The following is a 17,413-nucleotide window of genomic DNA, read 5'->3' on the forward strand; positions in this document are numbered from 1 at the left end:
AAAGCCTGTAATGGAATAAAGAGTTCAAAGTGACATCAAGCATCGAGAGGTATATTTCAATATCAGTAAGACATCATACGATGTAATTTGATTTTAGATAGTGACATGTAATTTAAAAATATTCAATTTATTTGTTGAACAAATTTAGAATTAAAATGGTAATTTTAATGAGTTTTGTAAAATACTGAAATTACTGTAGCAGTTAATGTAGCGGTTACTGTAGTGTATCGATGCATTGTAGCAGTTACTGTAGCGTATCGATGCATAATATTAATTCGATGTTTTGATGCATCGGTGCATACACTGTTCACGTTACTGTAGTGCATCGATGCACTGTTCACTGTTCACGGATACTGTGCATTACTATTCATAAAAAATCTTTCGAATTAAATTGGGTACAACGAAGCGTAATTTTTATGATATGAAAATTTTATAATATCATTTACATTTTAAGAAAATAAATTTTAAATCGTTTTCGGATAAAAATGGTTTTAAGAAATTCGGGTGATATCCGTAATCTGTATAGGTATAAATATACGGGTTATGGGTGTTACAAGGGGTGTCCAAATTCAGGTATAGGATCTGATTTCTAAAATTTAGATATTTGAAATTTCAGATACTTAAAATAGTGATCCGTATTTGATCTTACAAAATTAAATATTCAAATTTTCAGATTCAATAAGCAGATCTGAATATAAAATTTAATTTGACAAAAAATATTTTTAAAATTACTGATTGATAATTTTTTGGGTGTGGATTAAGAGGTTTCAGTTTTGTTCTGTTGTATTTATGACACAATCAGATTATGGTGTTGTTTCATGCCCTAGTTAAGAGTACTCTTTTCCTTCTATTAGGTTTAGGGAGGTTTTTAACGAGACTTTTATTCTAGGTTTTAATAAAATAAATTCCATTTTATCAAGAAAATATTTTTTGACACCTCTACTATATTATATATATATATAATTATTCACACAATAATAATTAAATATCTCAATTTTTATTGGGCTAAAATTTTAATCGATTAGTGAGTTACTCATTTATTGGGCTAAAGTGTATCTAAAATTTAAAGACCATTTTTCGGATTTTCAGATAACCCAAAATTATAATTTTCAGATCTAATTAAGTGAAGGGTTTTTTGGATATTTGATCTAATATTATACAAAAATTAAATTGGATCAAATATTTGAATTTTCGAATCGAATCAATGGATTGAATCTTTTTGCACATCTCTAGCGGATATAATAAAATTTCAGGGTGAACATCATCGATAAAATAAATAACTAAATAAAAAAAATCGAATTTAAGGATACATATGTGTCTAACCCTGGACCCGGTTTAGATGCGCTAATGTTTTTAAAGTGTCGTTGATCGTAAACTTGATCGAACTTATGATAATAAATCAGCAGGATAAAGTTTTGCTCTGAATTTCTGCTAATATGATGGATCAGCTTTAATATTAATTCAGCAATCTTCAAGAATGATAAATTTTCAACAGTTGCTTCTACTTAAAATAAGGAATCTTTTATCCTAAACAGTGCCAAGTTGTACAGGACAAGTTGTCATTTGAGTTCAATATCTAGATCTAATAGCTACCCAATCAAAGCTTACATATTTTGCTTCATATTATTTTATTTTAGCATCAGATTTTACACTATCATACTAAAACATAAGCCTCACTGTACAAATTGTGAACCCACACTTTCTTTGAGGACTTTTATGCTACTCTTATGAAATCGAATAAGATAATAATAAAAAATTATAAATTAAGAACACATGATTTGCCTGAAAAATCCTAAATAGAAGAAAATAAATTTATTATAGTCAGAATTATATAAATTATAAATGTGTGCAAAAATGAATCTGGTCGAGTCGTCTTCGAATCTATCATAGACTTCATTGTTCTATCAAAATAATTTTTCATCGAGTGTATTGTATATCTAATTTTTCAGATCGAATCAAATGAAATTCATGTCCAGATGGAAGAAAAATGGCACTAAAATTCTTGTCTTTCTGTTACTTATTCTTCTCCTTTTATGGTACAGTTAAAAACCAAACATACCTACATGCAAAAAATAAAGTGTCTTTCTTTCTTTCTTGGGGTTTGATAAAACAGCAATACATCAATAGATTAAAGCTAAAATTAATTAATCTATATTGGAGGTTTCCTTTTTAAATGTTATGAGAGTTGACCTATCACATAATCATGTGCTTTGCACTGAAAAATCGTTTAAACAAAACATAAACTCCCCACATTCATGATACCCCCACATCCCTACCCCATGATGTTTTGTAAATGGCAAGAATTTTGGTTTTTTAGATCCCAGGGTGTTCCATTATTCTAATAATTACAGCATGATCAACGATGCCATCATTATTTGCAGGATGATCAAAGGAACGAGTGAAAGTAGTTCTCTTCTGAAAAATTTATATTAGTATATATTTTAAATATTTTCATTTATTTTCAATTGATAATATATTTCGCATTCTAAAATTTTAAAAATTCGCTCCTTAACATAAAATTCTGCACCCATCCCTCATTATTTGTAGGAATTATTTTCGAATTCGGACTTATAAATGATTATATCATGAAACTGAATTCGAACTTTCTTCAAATCAAAATCTATTACCTAAGCACTAACTAAGTTACCTGATCAGTAATTAAAGTGATGATTATTATTATTTGAAATCTCAAATTTAAACGTTTATTATCAAATGAGTTGAGAATCTTTCGAACAGATGCTATCTTATAATCACCTTTTAACTTAATAAAAAAATTTCATTACCTAAATTTAGTGAAGCAAACCTTCCACATTAGGAACATGCATGTACACCCCACAGTCCCATTTGAATTACATTAAAAAACTGCAATCTACCGCTTCTATTCAAGATTTTTCATAAAGGTTTCTGCAAAATAAAACACAGATGACGAAAGGGTTTCTTTTAAATGATGTAATGACAAGTTAAGAAGCAAGAAAGAGGTTTGGTTTGTTGAATGATAGGGGTGAAGAAGAAGTACTTGATGACAGTAAAGTCACATGGATAGCCTACAGAAGAGGAGCACAGTTAGATGCTTTCAATTGTCAGATAAAATATATATTTGTATATATCAATGTCCCCCTTCTACAACCAAAGCAATGCCATTTCCTAACACTCTACATCTGTTTTCTTTCTTTCCCATCTCCTTGGCTTCTTTCCCCTTGGAATGTGTGCTCAGAATCTTCCTCTATCTTCTTACCCCTCTTCATTTTCTATTAATTAAGCTCTTAAATGAAGCCAATCTATGACGGTAAACGAGTCTAGTAGAGTTCGAGTAATATTGAGTTCGATTCGATTAAAAAAATTTACGAGTTTAAGATTATCAAGTTCAACTTAAAATAAAAAATTGGAGTTAGAATCAAGTTGAAAGCTCGTGAGCTTAAAATTTTCAAGCTCGACTCGAAATAAAAAATTGAAATTCGACTCGAGCTCAAAAATTGGAACTCGAAATATTCTCAAACTTAGTTCAATTAAAAATCAAGCTCGAGCTCGAATCTAAACCTTAAATACATTAAAGCCTTGTATTGTGTGTGTGTTTTTTAAATAACATATAAATGTTAATATTATTAATAATTTAGTTTAAAAAATCTTAAAACTAAATATATTATTTTTTCAAGTTGCTTGTAAGTTTTTCGAGTCTAATCAAATAACTCGTTTCGACTTGTTAAGAATTCAAATCAATTTTGAGCTCGAGTTAAGTCTATTCGATTTAAAAATTGACTGAATTTTAACATAGTCATTATCTACCTTATCTCATTTAGCCCCATAAGCCAACCAATTGCATGCATATTAAAATATGGGGGGAAATGGTAGAGAATCCTTTTTTTTTTCTTTTTCATGGCCTACCATGACAGAGCTGGAAAACCACTCAGTAGCACATGTAGGCTAAATTATTCAAAATTTACTAAAGTTATGGGAAGAAAAAGAATGTATTATTCATGGACTACCAACTCTCCATATTGATTTTTCTGATATGTGGAAGCAAATATTTCCAATTCTATACACCAAATCTACAGCCAAAACAAGAGTTTGAAGTCGACATGGTAACAAAAAAAATATCTAGCTTTTCTTCGTCTTTAATCAACTTGCTAATCCAAAAGATGATGGAAATTCATGAGATGTTTTGTTGGAGAATTTGGTGTTTAGATTTCAATGGAAATTTTGGTGCTCGGACCATGGCCAAAACCCTTGCTGGTCATCGGCTCCATTGAACATATTGCAGAAGCTTTCCTCTTGAACCACTTGGTCGAGTTTTAGGCATTGAAGGTCTGGTCTTGATGAGCCTTGGAGAAGCTGATTCATGCTTGTTGGCCTTGGGAAAATCTGCTTACTGCTCATCAATGGCATTCTCGAGATACCCAAGTTGACGTCACAATTGTTATCGCTTCCAGTATGGCTCCATGAACCCTCGTTTTCTTTCTTGATGCTCATGATTTCATTCGAATCTTTGGTTCTCAAAGCCAACAACTACAGCAATAGTGTTTCCCAAACCAATAAAGTATAAATCAATTTAATGTGCAAATGGGAGAGAAAGATTAATAGAAAAACGGTAAAGTATACAAATGGTCCTTCAACTATAAGGCACTACTTTGTTGAGCCCCCAACTATTAAAAGTAATAAAATGATCCTCTAACTATATAGTGCTACTTTGTTGAGTCCCTGACTATTAAAAGTTACAAAATTGTCACATTCTTTTTCATATCTTCTAAATTCGTCTCTTTCTGTTAAAAAATTAGTTGTCGTTTGTCTGAGATTTAATAAAATCTGACTTCAGAACCGTTTGAGCTGTATATACCTAGTCAAAAGATTACTGTTTAGCTCAGACGACCGTCAAATATTTAGTGAAAAATGACAAGTTTGAAATATATAAATAGTCGAGTAAACATCATAATAAAGTAAATTAACAAAGTAAAGTTTTATAGTTACGATACAATTTACATACTTAAAAAAACTTATATTCCTAAGAGTTGCTGCTTTCTGACACTGACTACTTCATATACGTAATCAACCGATGATAGCAGTAGCAGAATCGTTAAAATAAAGCAATTCGATGACTCTTATGAACATTTTTAATGTTGGATCAATAACTTAATCAACATGTATAAGATGTTGTCAGTATTGAAAAATCAGAAAGATGAAAATCCTCATACAAAACCTAAGATGATTAAATTAAGCGGATTTATACTGGAAGTACCTCAGCATTAAGTTTCTTGTTTAGAGCTTGAAGGGCATCATTTTCAGCCTTGAGAGCTTCAAACTGTTTCTTCAAGGCACCATAATCTTTCTCCAGTTGCTTGGTTTTCCACCTAGCCCTCCTGTTTTGGAACCAAATGGCAATCTGTCTCGGTTGCAGCCCCAAGGCCTTGGCCAGCTGCACTTTCCTCTCGGGTTCAAGCTTGTTGCCCAACTCGAAACTCTTCTCCAGTGCCTTCACTTGTTCCAGATTCAGCCTCTTCTTCTTCTCCCCCATATGTGATCCATCATCAGACAATTCATCATCTCCTTCCTCCGACTTGTCCACACCCGAGAATGACACCGATCTCTTTATCATAAACGGTGCACCGCCACCGCCACCTATAGATCAAAACAAATAAAAAGCACCGGTCAATAAATAAAAAGAAAAGAATACTTGATATCGTTTAAATAAGGGTTAAATTTTAGTCTTTGAACATACATAAAAGTTTTATTGGGAGAGTAATTAAAAAAAGTATTTTTTTTAAAAAAAATTGGAAGAACAATAAAAAAAAGAGATAGAGAGAGGGAGATACTAACCATGGAAGAGCTGAGGAGGGCAAGAAGGGAGGAAATTGAGGGAAGTAGGGGAAGGGAGATGATCATTGTGGCGATCTCCATGGGGTTGGAACACGAAAGCATGAGGGGGAAAAGCCATGTCAAAGGATGAAGATTAAATGATTCATGAACTTGGGGGGAGAATGGATGATTATAAGGACTGAGCTCTCAAATGACTATATGGTGTGGATTGAGGAAGAAGACATGTTGATGGGGTTCAGAGACTGAATGACAGCGATTTTCGGTTGACAGTGAGAGAGAGAAACATGCACTCAGTAAACGAAATATGTGCATTTCTGTTTTTCTCTCTCTACACACATGGTTGTATATAGTACATACAAATTCCTCATTCATACAGTTTACAGTTCAAGCCTAGCTACCTCTTCAATTTAAATTCATATAGTAAATATGTTTGGATTTATATGGTAAAATAATACGTCAGGATTGTCACTTAGTTTCTAAATTATGTGGTTTGAGGTTTAATTTTTATTCATGAAGATGAAACATATTTCATGATTAATCAACAGGTGTTTTGTGACAAGGGATGGTAATGGGTGAGTTGGGTTGAGTTTTTGGTCAATTTGACTCGATATGAAAATATATATTTTTTATTTGATTTGACTCGACCTGAATTTTTAGAGTATAAATCTAACTTGATTCAATCAGATATAAAATAATGACTCGATTAAAAAAATAATAGAGATGAGATATTATAGTAATTATCCATAAATTTATTTGAAGAAATTATACTATTATACTCGTGTCGGTTCGAACCGGAGTTTTTTACCCTCCATCCGTACTTGACCCGTTCTTAACCCAATTTTTTTTAAAAAAATCGGTTTCAATCAAATCGAGTTAAGTCAAAATTCATCTATTTTGAATTAAATTATCATCCGTAGTTGTGACAAATTTCTCCTAGATCAGACTATAAAGCTACAATTGTGATATTGGTAAAAGTGTGAGGAATTGGGTTGATCTAGAAAGAAAATTAGTTAAAGGATTCTTGTGATGAAAATTTCCTTTGTTTTTTATCCCAATAAATAGAAAATATGGAATAGGATTTTGAGGTGAGAGACTTAACAATTATAACCAATCTTATATTCTTTTAAAATAGGGAATTTTCTTCTCTTTTACCTGCGATTTTTCATTTTTGAGTTTTTCATATTATTTATTTTTTCAATCATATTTATTTACCATTAATTATTTCGATAACTACAACAGGGTAGGCAAGTCGACGGTACCCGATTAAGGGAAATATTGTGACCTAGGCTCGATCTAGCGACTACCAAAAATAGCGGATTGGGTACCTGTCCCACAAATTTGGGTATTCTCATTTAAAATATCCAATAATTTTAAAACGGGTAAACGGGTCGAGTATTTTTGAACTTCCCTAATTACAGTTAAGGTGTAAATGAACCGAGTTTGAACAAATAAAATTGTGCTCGTGTTCGTTTATTTATTTTTAATGGTGTTAATGTATTGATTTGTGTTTATTTAAATTTTTAATATTGTGTTCATTTATTTATTCATTTATTTATTTTTGAAGGTGTTTATGTTTGTTTGCCTAATGTTCACAAACATGTTTATTTAATGTTCGTTTATATGTTCATGAATATGTACATTTGCAAGCTAAAAATGGTAAAATTATATCACTAGTGTTTAAACTACTTAAGTTTTAGTTTAAAGTCCAAAATTTATCATTTATTCGATTTAGTCCATACATTCAACAATATTTAAAATGTAAAAACAATAAACGAGCTACTAAATGATCTTATAAATGAGTCATTAAACAAACTTCTTCGTGAATATAACAAATCAAATATGCATATGTTCATGTTTATTCATTTATTAAATGAACATAAAAGGTTTGTTTATACTCGTTTATTTAACTTAACAAACAAACGTAAACGAACGTTATACGAACAATTTACCGAACGCTATATTCATTTACACCTCAAATTATTCTTATGATTGTGTATTCTGTGAGTAAAAATTATTATAAAAATATATTTAAAATAAAATAAAAAGAGAATATATAAGATTTCTAAAAAGGATAGAGGGATAAAATAAGGGGAAGGTGAGATAACTGAGTATACAAAGAGTGAAAACAAGGAAACAATTTTATTTAAATGAAAAAAATATAATTGGTGATATAACTTTATATATTATTTATTTTGTATTTTGATTTGTACGTAATTTTTGAAGTGTAAAATATACAAATAGTCCTCGAACTTTTAGGGGACTTGCATTTTGGTCAATTTGCAATACAATCATCAAACTTTTAGTTCATTTTCAATAAGGTCCTGAGGTTAACTCCCGTTAGATTTATTTGACGTGACACTTAACTCCCTTTAAACCCCTTCTTCTTCTTCTCTCACACATAAAAATAACTCTCGTTCAGTCATCATCATCGTTACAGGCGTCGCCTCCTGATAATAAAAAGTTCTTATTCTCTCTGTTATGCTACAAATTGACTGATATCGGAGTTGAAATTCCGGGGTTGGAATTCAAGAAATCTGAAGACATCCCTTTAGAAAACTCAACCGTAGAAGCAAGTTCATGCTCATGATAGTAAGGAAAATTAGGTTTCTATATTTTTGTAACCAAAATTTCTCTAATGTTATGAGAAATCCCACATGCAAAAGCAGCAGATGCATCTCTTATCTCCCCCAATCTAACATTAGGCCGCCTTTGTCTTTTGGAATTCATGCTTAAAACCAACATTTTACACCACGCCCTGATTTCTATCAAACCCTATCAGCACAAAATCAAACCTCAAAATCAACGTAATGATTAGAACCAAAATTTGCAGCAAACAAGCAAAACCCAAATCAAATTTCAACTTAAAAAAACATTAATTACTATAAAATGATGTAAAGAATCCTCACAACTACCATAGTTTACTGCATATTCAGTAAATTGAAAGTGAAGAAGTGAACCTGGTAAGTAAGTAACTATTGTTGAAGAAGTTCAATTGCTGGATTGCTGAAGTAGGAAACTCAAACATATTAAGAAAAGAAATGTGGAAGTGTTGGTTTTTATGAACATACAAAGCAAATCCAAAGCGCAAAACTTGGAGGAGGAGGAGGAGTAGTAGTTAAGTGCCACGTCAGATAAAACTGAGGGGAATTAACTTTAGTGACCTTATTGAAAATGAACTAAGAGTTCAATAACTGTATTACAAGTTTCAAAAGTTGAGTGACCAAAATGCAAGCACCCTAAAAGTTTGGGGACTATTTATATACTTTATTCTTTTTAAATTGTGTTGGTATTGTTTAGTTGGGTGATATCAAATTGAGTTACAATTATAAATTATTGGATATAATAATTATAATATTAAGTTTTTTAAATAATTTATTAATTTTGTAAAATATGATTATATAAGGAAAGGATTAGAAAAATCCAATTGAACAGTTCGAGAAAAATAAAAGGTACAAGATAACATCACTTAACAATGAATGATAAACAACTTCTGTAACAACACGAACATTAGAATTAAAGCATGGAGATTGACTCAAGAGTTATATGAACTAAAGTGAGTTGGTATGCTGAACCGTTAGGTCGAATGTGAGCTTAATTGGATGTAAATTGGGTCTGATTGAATATAAAAGGGAGATTTTTAACTTGAGGCAAAAGATGAAGGACCAAAAGAGAAATTATCCTATTATTAAAAAATAGGATGATTTCAGGGAATTTGTTATAGACATGGGGTGAAAAGATACATATCAAAAACTTTTATTTCTCTCTCTTTGTCTTTCCTCATCTTCTTCTTCTTTCTTTATTCTCTAAGTGTCATTGCTCAAGGCAAGTGCAAAAAGCTTATTTCATGCTCCCCTTAAGCTCTAAATTCATCCCTAAGGCTTGCTACAACATTGTTTTGGATTAAAAACCATTGTGTTTCTTTTTTGGTTAGATTAAAGAGTGAAAAGGCAACCTAAGGATTGAGGAGAGAAGAAGATCAATAATAGTTGCACAAAGGAACTTTATTACGAGATTCTTTCATCAAAATAATATATTTCTAATTTGTTGTGGTGTTATGACTTTCATAACATGATGCATTGTTGTGGATTTGAGTTTTGAAGCAAGTTGAGTGTTTAAAAATTAATTTAGGGTTAAAATAAAGTGTTTAAGAGGATTTTAGAGTTTATTTCGAACTTAGAAATAGATATTTCTAGGTTTAGGTATTGATACTTGATGAATAGTATCAATACTTATTCTTGCATTATCGTTATTATTCATAAAGTATCAATATTCCTTTCAATAGTATCAATATTGCTCACTTCAAAATATTTTCTTATATTGACATTGAGTGAGTAACGATACCCTCAGTACTTGTACTGCTTGTTGAGTATCCATACTCCCTAATTGAGTATTCATATTCCTTGTTGAGTATTCATGCTCTGTAGTTGAATGGTCATACTCCGCAGTTCAATATCTATACTCTCTAGCATCTAAATTTTAGAAATATCTCTCGTTACATCCAAATGGCTATGAATTGTTATGAAATGTACAAACATACTTGGAGAATGATCATAATTTATGAAATGTTCAAAATATCTTTAAGTGGTGTAAATGAAAAAAAAAATACCTTGGGGGTGGGTGGGTAAGAAACTAAAAAAGTACCCTTAAAGATACTTATATTGAAAGAGAGAGATAAATTGGTGATGCGTAATTTGTCTATCAAGTTGATAATGTGTATACCATTTCTTGAGTAGGATCATTAAAGTGGGAAAACAATAAGAAAGAAATACAAACAAAAGTTCATTGTGAAATGAAAACTCGTACGTTGAATATCGTAATATGTGAACAATATATTAGAGGAATCACGTATCATGTGAACATCATATAAGTGATGATGTGTGAGTTAAACCCAAACCTTGTAGAATATTGTAGGAAAAGTAAGAATAAATGCGGGTAGCGGTTCATTGATTAATGTATGGCCTACACCAATTGGACAATGCTCTAAATGAAGTTATATTATATGAGTAGAGATAATGCTTAATAAATTAAATATCATAAACATTAAAAAAATAATTTTACCGGCATAACATTCTAGATGAGAGAACATTGAAAGAATGTAATTCCGTGCCATTCTCATTACCATAGGGGTTCAATATATACACAGTCATTAGTAGATACAATCCTAACAATTAGGCTATAATTTAGGAATTAGGCTATAATTTAGGCAACTAAATATACAATAGTAAATATAAAATATTTGGAGAATATTTTGTAGTCTATCACTCCCCCGCAGTCGAAACAGGAGGATCTCGAACGTTAAGACTGGTCCGGAAATCGTCAAACAATATAAGGGGCAACCCCTTAGTGAAAATATCCGCAATCTGGTACCTAGGTGGCACATGACGAACACGAACCTCACCCCGCACAACTTTTTCTCAAACAAAATGAATATCCATTTCAATGTGCTTCGTACGCTGGTGTTAAATGGGATTTCCAGAAAGATAGATAGCATTCTCATTGTCGCAGTAAACCATTGTTGCTTTACGGATGGGACAGTTGAGTTCGAGAAGAAGATTACGAAGCCAACAAGACTCCGAGACAACATTGGCAACTCCAACTCCCCTGTATTCTGCCTCGACACTTGATCGGGAAAGCGTAGGCTGTCGTTTGGACGACTATGAGATCAAATTGTCACCCAAAAAAACACAATACCCGGAGGTGGATCGTCGAGTATCGGGACAGCCTCTCCAATCCGCATCCGTATAATAGACAAGATCGGTAATGGAGGAAGGAGAAATATGTAAACCAAGATGAAGAGTACCTTGGATATACCGGATGATACGCTTGAGAGCGTTCATATGTTCATCCCGAGGGTCATGCATATGGAGACAAATCTGCTGAACTGCATAGGAAATATCCGACCGCGTAAAAGTGAGATATTGTAGGGAACCCGCAAGGCTGCGATATTGTGTTGGATCAGCATACCGTGCACCGCTGGTGGAACTCACCTTCGGCTTGGTATCAACTGGAGTCTGACTGGGCTTACAAGAATACATGTTTGCTCGATCAATGATATCTTCAGCATATTTTTGTTGTGATAAAAACAACCCACCCTTGTGTCGAGTCACACTGATACCGAGAAAATAGTTCAAGAAACCTAAATCCTTCATAGCAAACTCAGAGTTGAGATGAGCCATTATAGACTTGCGGAGATGCTCAGAAGACGCCGTCAGAATAATGTCATCAACGTAAAGCAGTAGGTATGCCATATCCAACCCGTGTTTGTAAAGAAATAAGGAAGTATCCGATTTACTATTAGAGAAACCAATGGAAGAAACAAAATCAGCAAGCCTCTTGTACCACTCCCGAGGGGCTTTTTTGAGCCCATAGAGAGATTTACGCAGTAAACAGACATAATCAGGATGCACTTGATCTCGAAATCCCATAGGTTGATGCATATAAACTGTTTCCTTGAGGTCACCATGCAAAAAAGCATTGCTTACATCTAACTGATGAATCGACCATTATTTCGACAGGGCAAGACTAAGCACAGTACGAATTATTGCTGACTTCACTACTGGACTGAAAGTCTCTCCACAATCAATACCAACACGCTGAGTTTTACCATCACCTACAAGATGGGCCTTATGCCTCTCAAACGAACCATCAGACTTTATTTTATGAGTAAAAATCCACATAGAACAAATGACATTAACTCCAGGAGGACGGGGTACCAAATCCCACGTCTTATTTTTAATAAGAGCATTATATTCGTCAGTCATAGCCAACTTTCAATTAGGGTCACGATGTGCAGCCATAGGGTTACGGGGGAGAAGAGATCTCGTAACCGTGATAGTATGGGCCTCAGATGGGTCAAATATAGTTTTTGCCTTAAAGATACCATGCTGGTTGTGGGTGACAGGGCGTTCGAACATGCTCAAGAGACCACTTGACATACATCACTATGATGTTTTCCTCAATGTTGACATTGACTTGGCCTTCCAGCTCCTGATTCAACTGATTGAGTATGCCTAGCTCTCACAGGATTTGATCCTCTGCCTGAGGATGCAGCTGACTCAGATCTAATTTGAGGTCAAAAATCCGAACCTTGGCTTCTCTTCGATTGTGATGCACTCGACGAGGCACATTTTATCTTGGTTAACTGGGTCTTTTTCTCCCCGAAGCTTTCATTTTGTGCTCGTTCCAAGTCTTTAGCTCGATTCACTACCTCTTGAAACGTAGAAAGATTCAACGCTATTAGCAGCTCCTTCAATCTGGGGTGCAAACCCTCCACGAACCAATCACATGAATCTTTCTCAGTCGGGACCAATTCAGCTTCAAATCTGTTCAATTTATTAAACTTGCACTCATACTCATACACAGTGCGACTCCCTTGCTTCAAATTCATGAACTCCTGCTTCATTTGTCTAATAAACTGATCACCAATATATTTGTTCTTGAACTCTTCCAGAAAGAACAACCACATCACTTGATCACTAGGCACTCTCATATTCACATTAGTCCACCATACACGTGCTTGACCTTGTTGCAGTGAGACTACTTCATTCATCTTCTCCATTTCAGAACAATGGAGACCATCAAGCATAATTTTCACGTTATTTAGCCAAAGATCCGCAGAAACAAGACCTTCTTTAGCTTCTCCCTTAAACTCGGGTGCTTCTAAACTTTTTAGCTCTTTAGCAACATTCATTATAGGAGTCGGGGAAATATACGGTTGGAAATGTGTCAGAATCACGTCCAACTTCCCGAAAAATGCCCTATGATCTTGCACAAGCACTCCTTGAGGCATATGTTTTTCACTTTGCCTAGTTTGGGCAGGTAAATTGCTACTACCCTTAACTCCTTCTTCCGCTTCACTTCGAGAGCCCTCAAAATCTGACATCTATTAAAATATAATCACTTAACTATATTAGCAAAGACATCATACTCATTACTCTATCATATTATAGATTTTTGCTATTTCATTGGCATGTACACCTTTTAAAACATAAATTACTTCGGTTTGAGCCTAAAAATGGTTAAAACGTGGCTTTAATACCAACAAATGTAACACCCCCGACCCATATCCAACCCGGATATGAATCTGAGGTGTAACATTAATTTTTCAACGCTTTGACTCTTTGAAAAATACGATTAAAATTTGACTTTTTACCTTTATTTTAGTGGCGAAGCCCTCAATAACACAAGTTAATATCGAAATTAATATTAAAAAATGAAAATAAATATTTAAAAAAAATTATAAACTCTAATTAGTATAGCTACAAAATAGATCAGAGCATTTGCGATTTAAACATTTGTAGTACATGCCAACAAAATTTCAAAATAACAAAATCACATGTTGTTCAAATCGGTCTGATTTGATCTTCTTCAAAAGGTATGATGTCCTGACCCAGCTTTACTCTGCTGACTTCTTTGAATCTACGTGTGAAAACACTCATACTCTAAGTCTTTGACTTAGTGAGGCATAAATGAGCATAATAAAACATTAAAACATTTGCTTAAATGTTTTAAGAGAAATATTGAATACGGAAAACAAGATACATTTCATAAAAATAACATATATTGTTATGCATTGTTCAATTCATATTAACTTGTTTAAATATCCCAACATATATCACTGAGAATTCAAGATTTGTGAGTACTTTGAGGTTGTTCACTGTAATTGCAGTCGAAACTGCCGCTTAGAATTTTGCACTGAAGTGCCACGTAGATTATGCACCGAAGTGCCACTTATATTTGTCCTGAAGAACCACATAGAATTGTCCCGAAGGACCGCGTAGAATCCCTCGACTATTGGCATGCCAATTATAACTTTAATTCTCATAGCACATACTTTGTGCTTTAACCATATAAATATTTCACGTAGCATTATTCAAATTATCATTTATTCACATAGAACGTATACTCATAGTAATGAAATCAAGATATTTCTTTTGAAATACGATTTAGGTAAAACTATAAAAATTAACATAAATAACTATTCAAAATTCTATTTTAGTTAAAAATCATTGGAAGTTGACTCATCACAAGTCTTCTTCCCTTGTATTAATACATTAAAGAAGTATACACTTACCTTTACCTTACGTAAACCCTAAACAAAAATCCTTTTCACTTTCGCTCAATCTCTTTATTATGCAGATTCGTTCGATACTTGCTTTAGATCGAAATCTACACATTAACATGACCAAAATGAATATCAGAACTCAATTAATTGCTAACCAATCAAATTTACATAAACTAAATGAAACACCTAATTCAAAATTTTAGGTTGAATAGTATCGATACTCTACTCCCTATACCGATACTTCCCTTCTATGATACCGATACCTACCTCAGTATCGATACCCAAAATGCATTTTGGAATTTCCTCTTCACTTACAGTATCAATAACTTACTATTTGTATCGATACCCCCCGTACCGATACTACCCCTTCAATACTGATTCTGTTCATTCGATTCATATAGTATCGATATTGTTCTTCGAGTACTGATACCCTTGCTTAGAATTACTTATTTCATTTCGAATTTGACACAAAACTCCCCTAAATCTCAAACATCTAACTCCATTCTTGCCCTTAAACTCAATAACACTTATCACAACCAACTTATATCAATTAAATTCCCTTTAACATCCAAAATTTTCACTAGAACACTTAAAGCTAAAAATTACACCCATTCTTCAAACATGTTCCCAATCCTTTCTAATACCTCAAACACCTTATTTATACTTTTGACAAGTCAAATATATCTTTAAAATCCAAATACTAATCAATTTTCATTAACTCTCTTAAAAACCTTTTTTTACCAAATCACCATTAACTCATCAATCTCATATCTTCTAATCATCTTTAAGCTTTCTTAAGCTTCTATACCACCCAAAAACTCAAAACCAATTAAAAAATGCAAGAAACAACCAACTTTAACATTACTCACCTTAGAAATGGTGTTCACGGTGGAAAAGAAGAAGAGAATATAAAGAGAGTTTTTAGGTTTTTTTTCCCTTTTCTCCTTTTTCCTCGCATGTTAATAACATTAAAATGAATTTTTAAATTCATTTCATGTCAAAAGACCATTTTGCCCTTCCATCCTTCAATCTTTGATAATATATCTTAAAAAAAATCAAATCAATCCTTGAACATTTCAATTTATCAAAATCAAACCGCTAAATTTTGAATTTTTACACTTTAGTCATTGACCCGATGTTTGGGTTATTACAGAGAGGCTGTCAGGGAGTGTGAGGAGGTTGTTAGACTGGACCCTGATTATGGCTAAAAATGGAACAAGGGGTTAGGTGTCCAAACTATAGTTAAAATTAATTTTTGGTACCTAAATAATTTTTCGTTAAAAATAGGTGCATAACGGTGTCACCGTTACATTTTTAAATGTCTATCATTAAAAACAATCGTTAAGTTACACATATCACATTTATATTTTGTAAATCTTTTTAAAAAAATCTTTTTAAAAAGTCTTTTTTAAACAAAATCTAAACATGACAGGTGTCACTTAACGGTTGACTCCTAAGAATGTAACGGAAAAAATGTTGGGCATTTATTTAAAAAAAATATTTAGGCACTAAAAATTAATTTTGAGTGTAGTTTGGACACTTACTTTTATATTAATTCAATTTTATTCAAACTTTTATCTCATTAGTTAATTTTATTATAATTAAATTATTATAATTATATTTAATGTTAATTAATTTCAAGGCAAAATACACAAATATCCCCAACTACAGTGTGTTGTTTTGTTGAGTCTCTTGACCATTAAAAATTGAAAAATGGTTCCCCTATTATAGCGCATTGTCTTGTTGAGATCCCTCAATATTAAAAGTTCCAAAATGATAATTTGACTATTCATATGTTATAAATTCGTCCTTTTCGTTAAAAAGTTAACATACGTCTAAGTTGGATGTTAACTTACTGTTAAGATATGATAAAATCTTACCCCATAACTATTTGAGTTGTATTTTGTGGATCAAATTTTATCATATCGCACTTAACAAGTTAATGTCCAATTCAGATGACTATCAATTTTTGACCGAAAAGGACGAGTTTGAAATTTATAAATAGTCAAATAATCATTTTAAAAGTTCCAAAATGATAATTTGACTATTCATATGTTCTAAATTCGTCCTTTTCGTTAAAAAGTTAACAGACATCTAAGTTGGATGTTAACTTACTGCTAAGACATGATAAAATCTTATCTCATAACTATTTGAGTTGTATTTTGTGGATCAAATTTTATCATATCGCACTTAACAAGTTAATGTCCAATTCAGATGACTATCAAATTTTGACCGAAAAGGACGAGTTTGAAACGTATAAATAGTCAAATAATCATTTTTCTAACTTTTAGTAGTCAAGTGATCATTAAATAATTTTTAACAGTCGAGAGACTCAACAAAACAATATTAAAGGTCATTTTATAACTTTTTAATAATTAGGAGACTCTACAAAGCAACACAGTATAATCAGTGGACCATTTGTATACTTTGCCCTCAGTTTTATAATATTCGACAACCAATAATCCTTATAAGTGCCCAATTAGAAACAGAAACTGAGAAGAAGACGGATTTGATTTGGAAAAGTTTGAGAAAGAAAGAGAA

At 32.4% G+C, this 17,413-nt stretch overlaps 1 protein-coding gene across 1 annotated transcript; it reads right to left on the reverse strand.

Moving 5' to 3' along the window:
• Positions 1–4,010: 4,010 nt before the first annotated feature.
• On the reverse strand, positions 4,011–6,105 carry LOC120171973 (homeobox-leucine zipper protein HAT7-like). The gene is made up of 3 exons (XM_039179564.1): positions 5,809–6,105; positions 5,231–5,610; positions 4,011–4,503 (listed from the first exon to the last, which is right to left on the reverse strand). Exons 1-3 carry the CDS (start codon positions 5,924–5,926, stop codon positions 4,186–4,188), a joined length of 816 nt encoding a protein of 271 aa, XP_039035495.1. The 5' UTR covers positions 5,927–6,105; the 3' UTR covers positions 4,011–4,185.
• Positions 6,106–17,413: the final 11,308 nt, after the last annotated feature.

This window comes from Hibiscus syriacus, unplaced genomic scaffold (genome assembly GCF_006381635.1).
Source record: "Hibiscus syriacus cultivar Baekdansim isolate YM2019G1 unplaced genomic scaffold, ASM638163v2 tig00111841_pilon, whole genome shotgun sequence".
NCBI lineage: Eukaryota > Viridiplantae > Streptophyta > Magnoliopsida > Malvales > Malvaceae > Hibiscus > Hibiscus syriacus.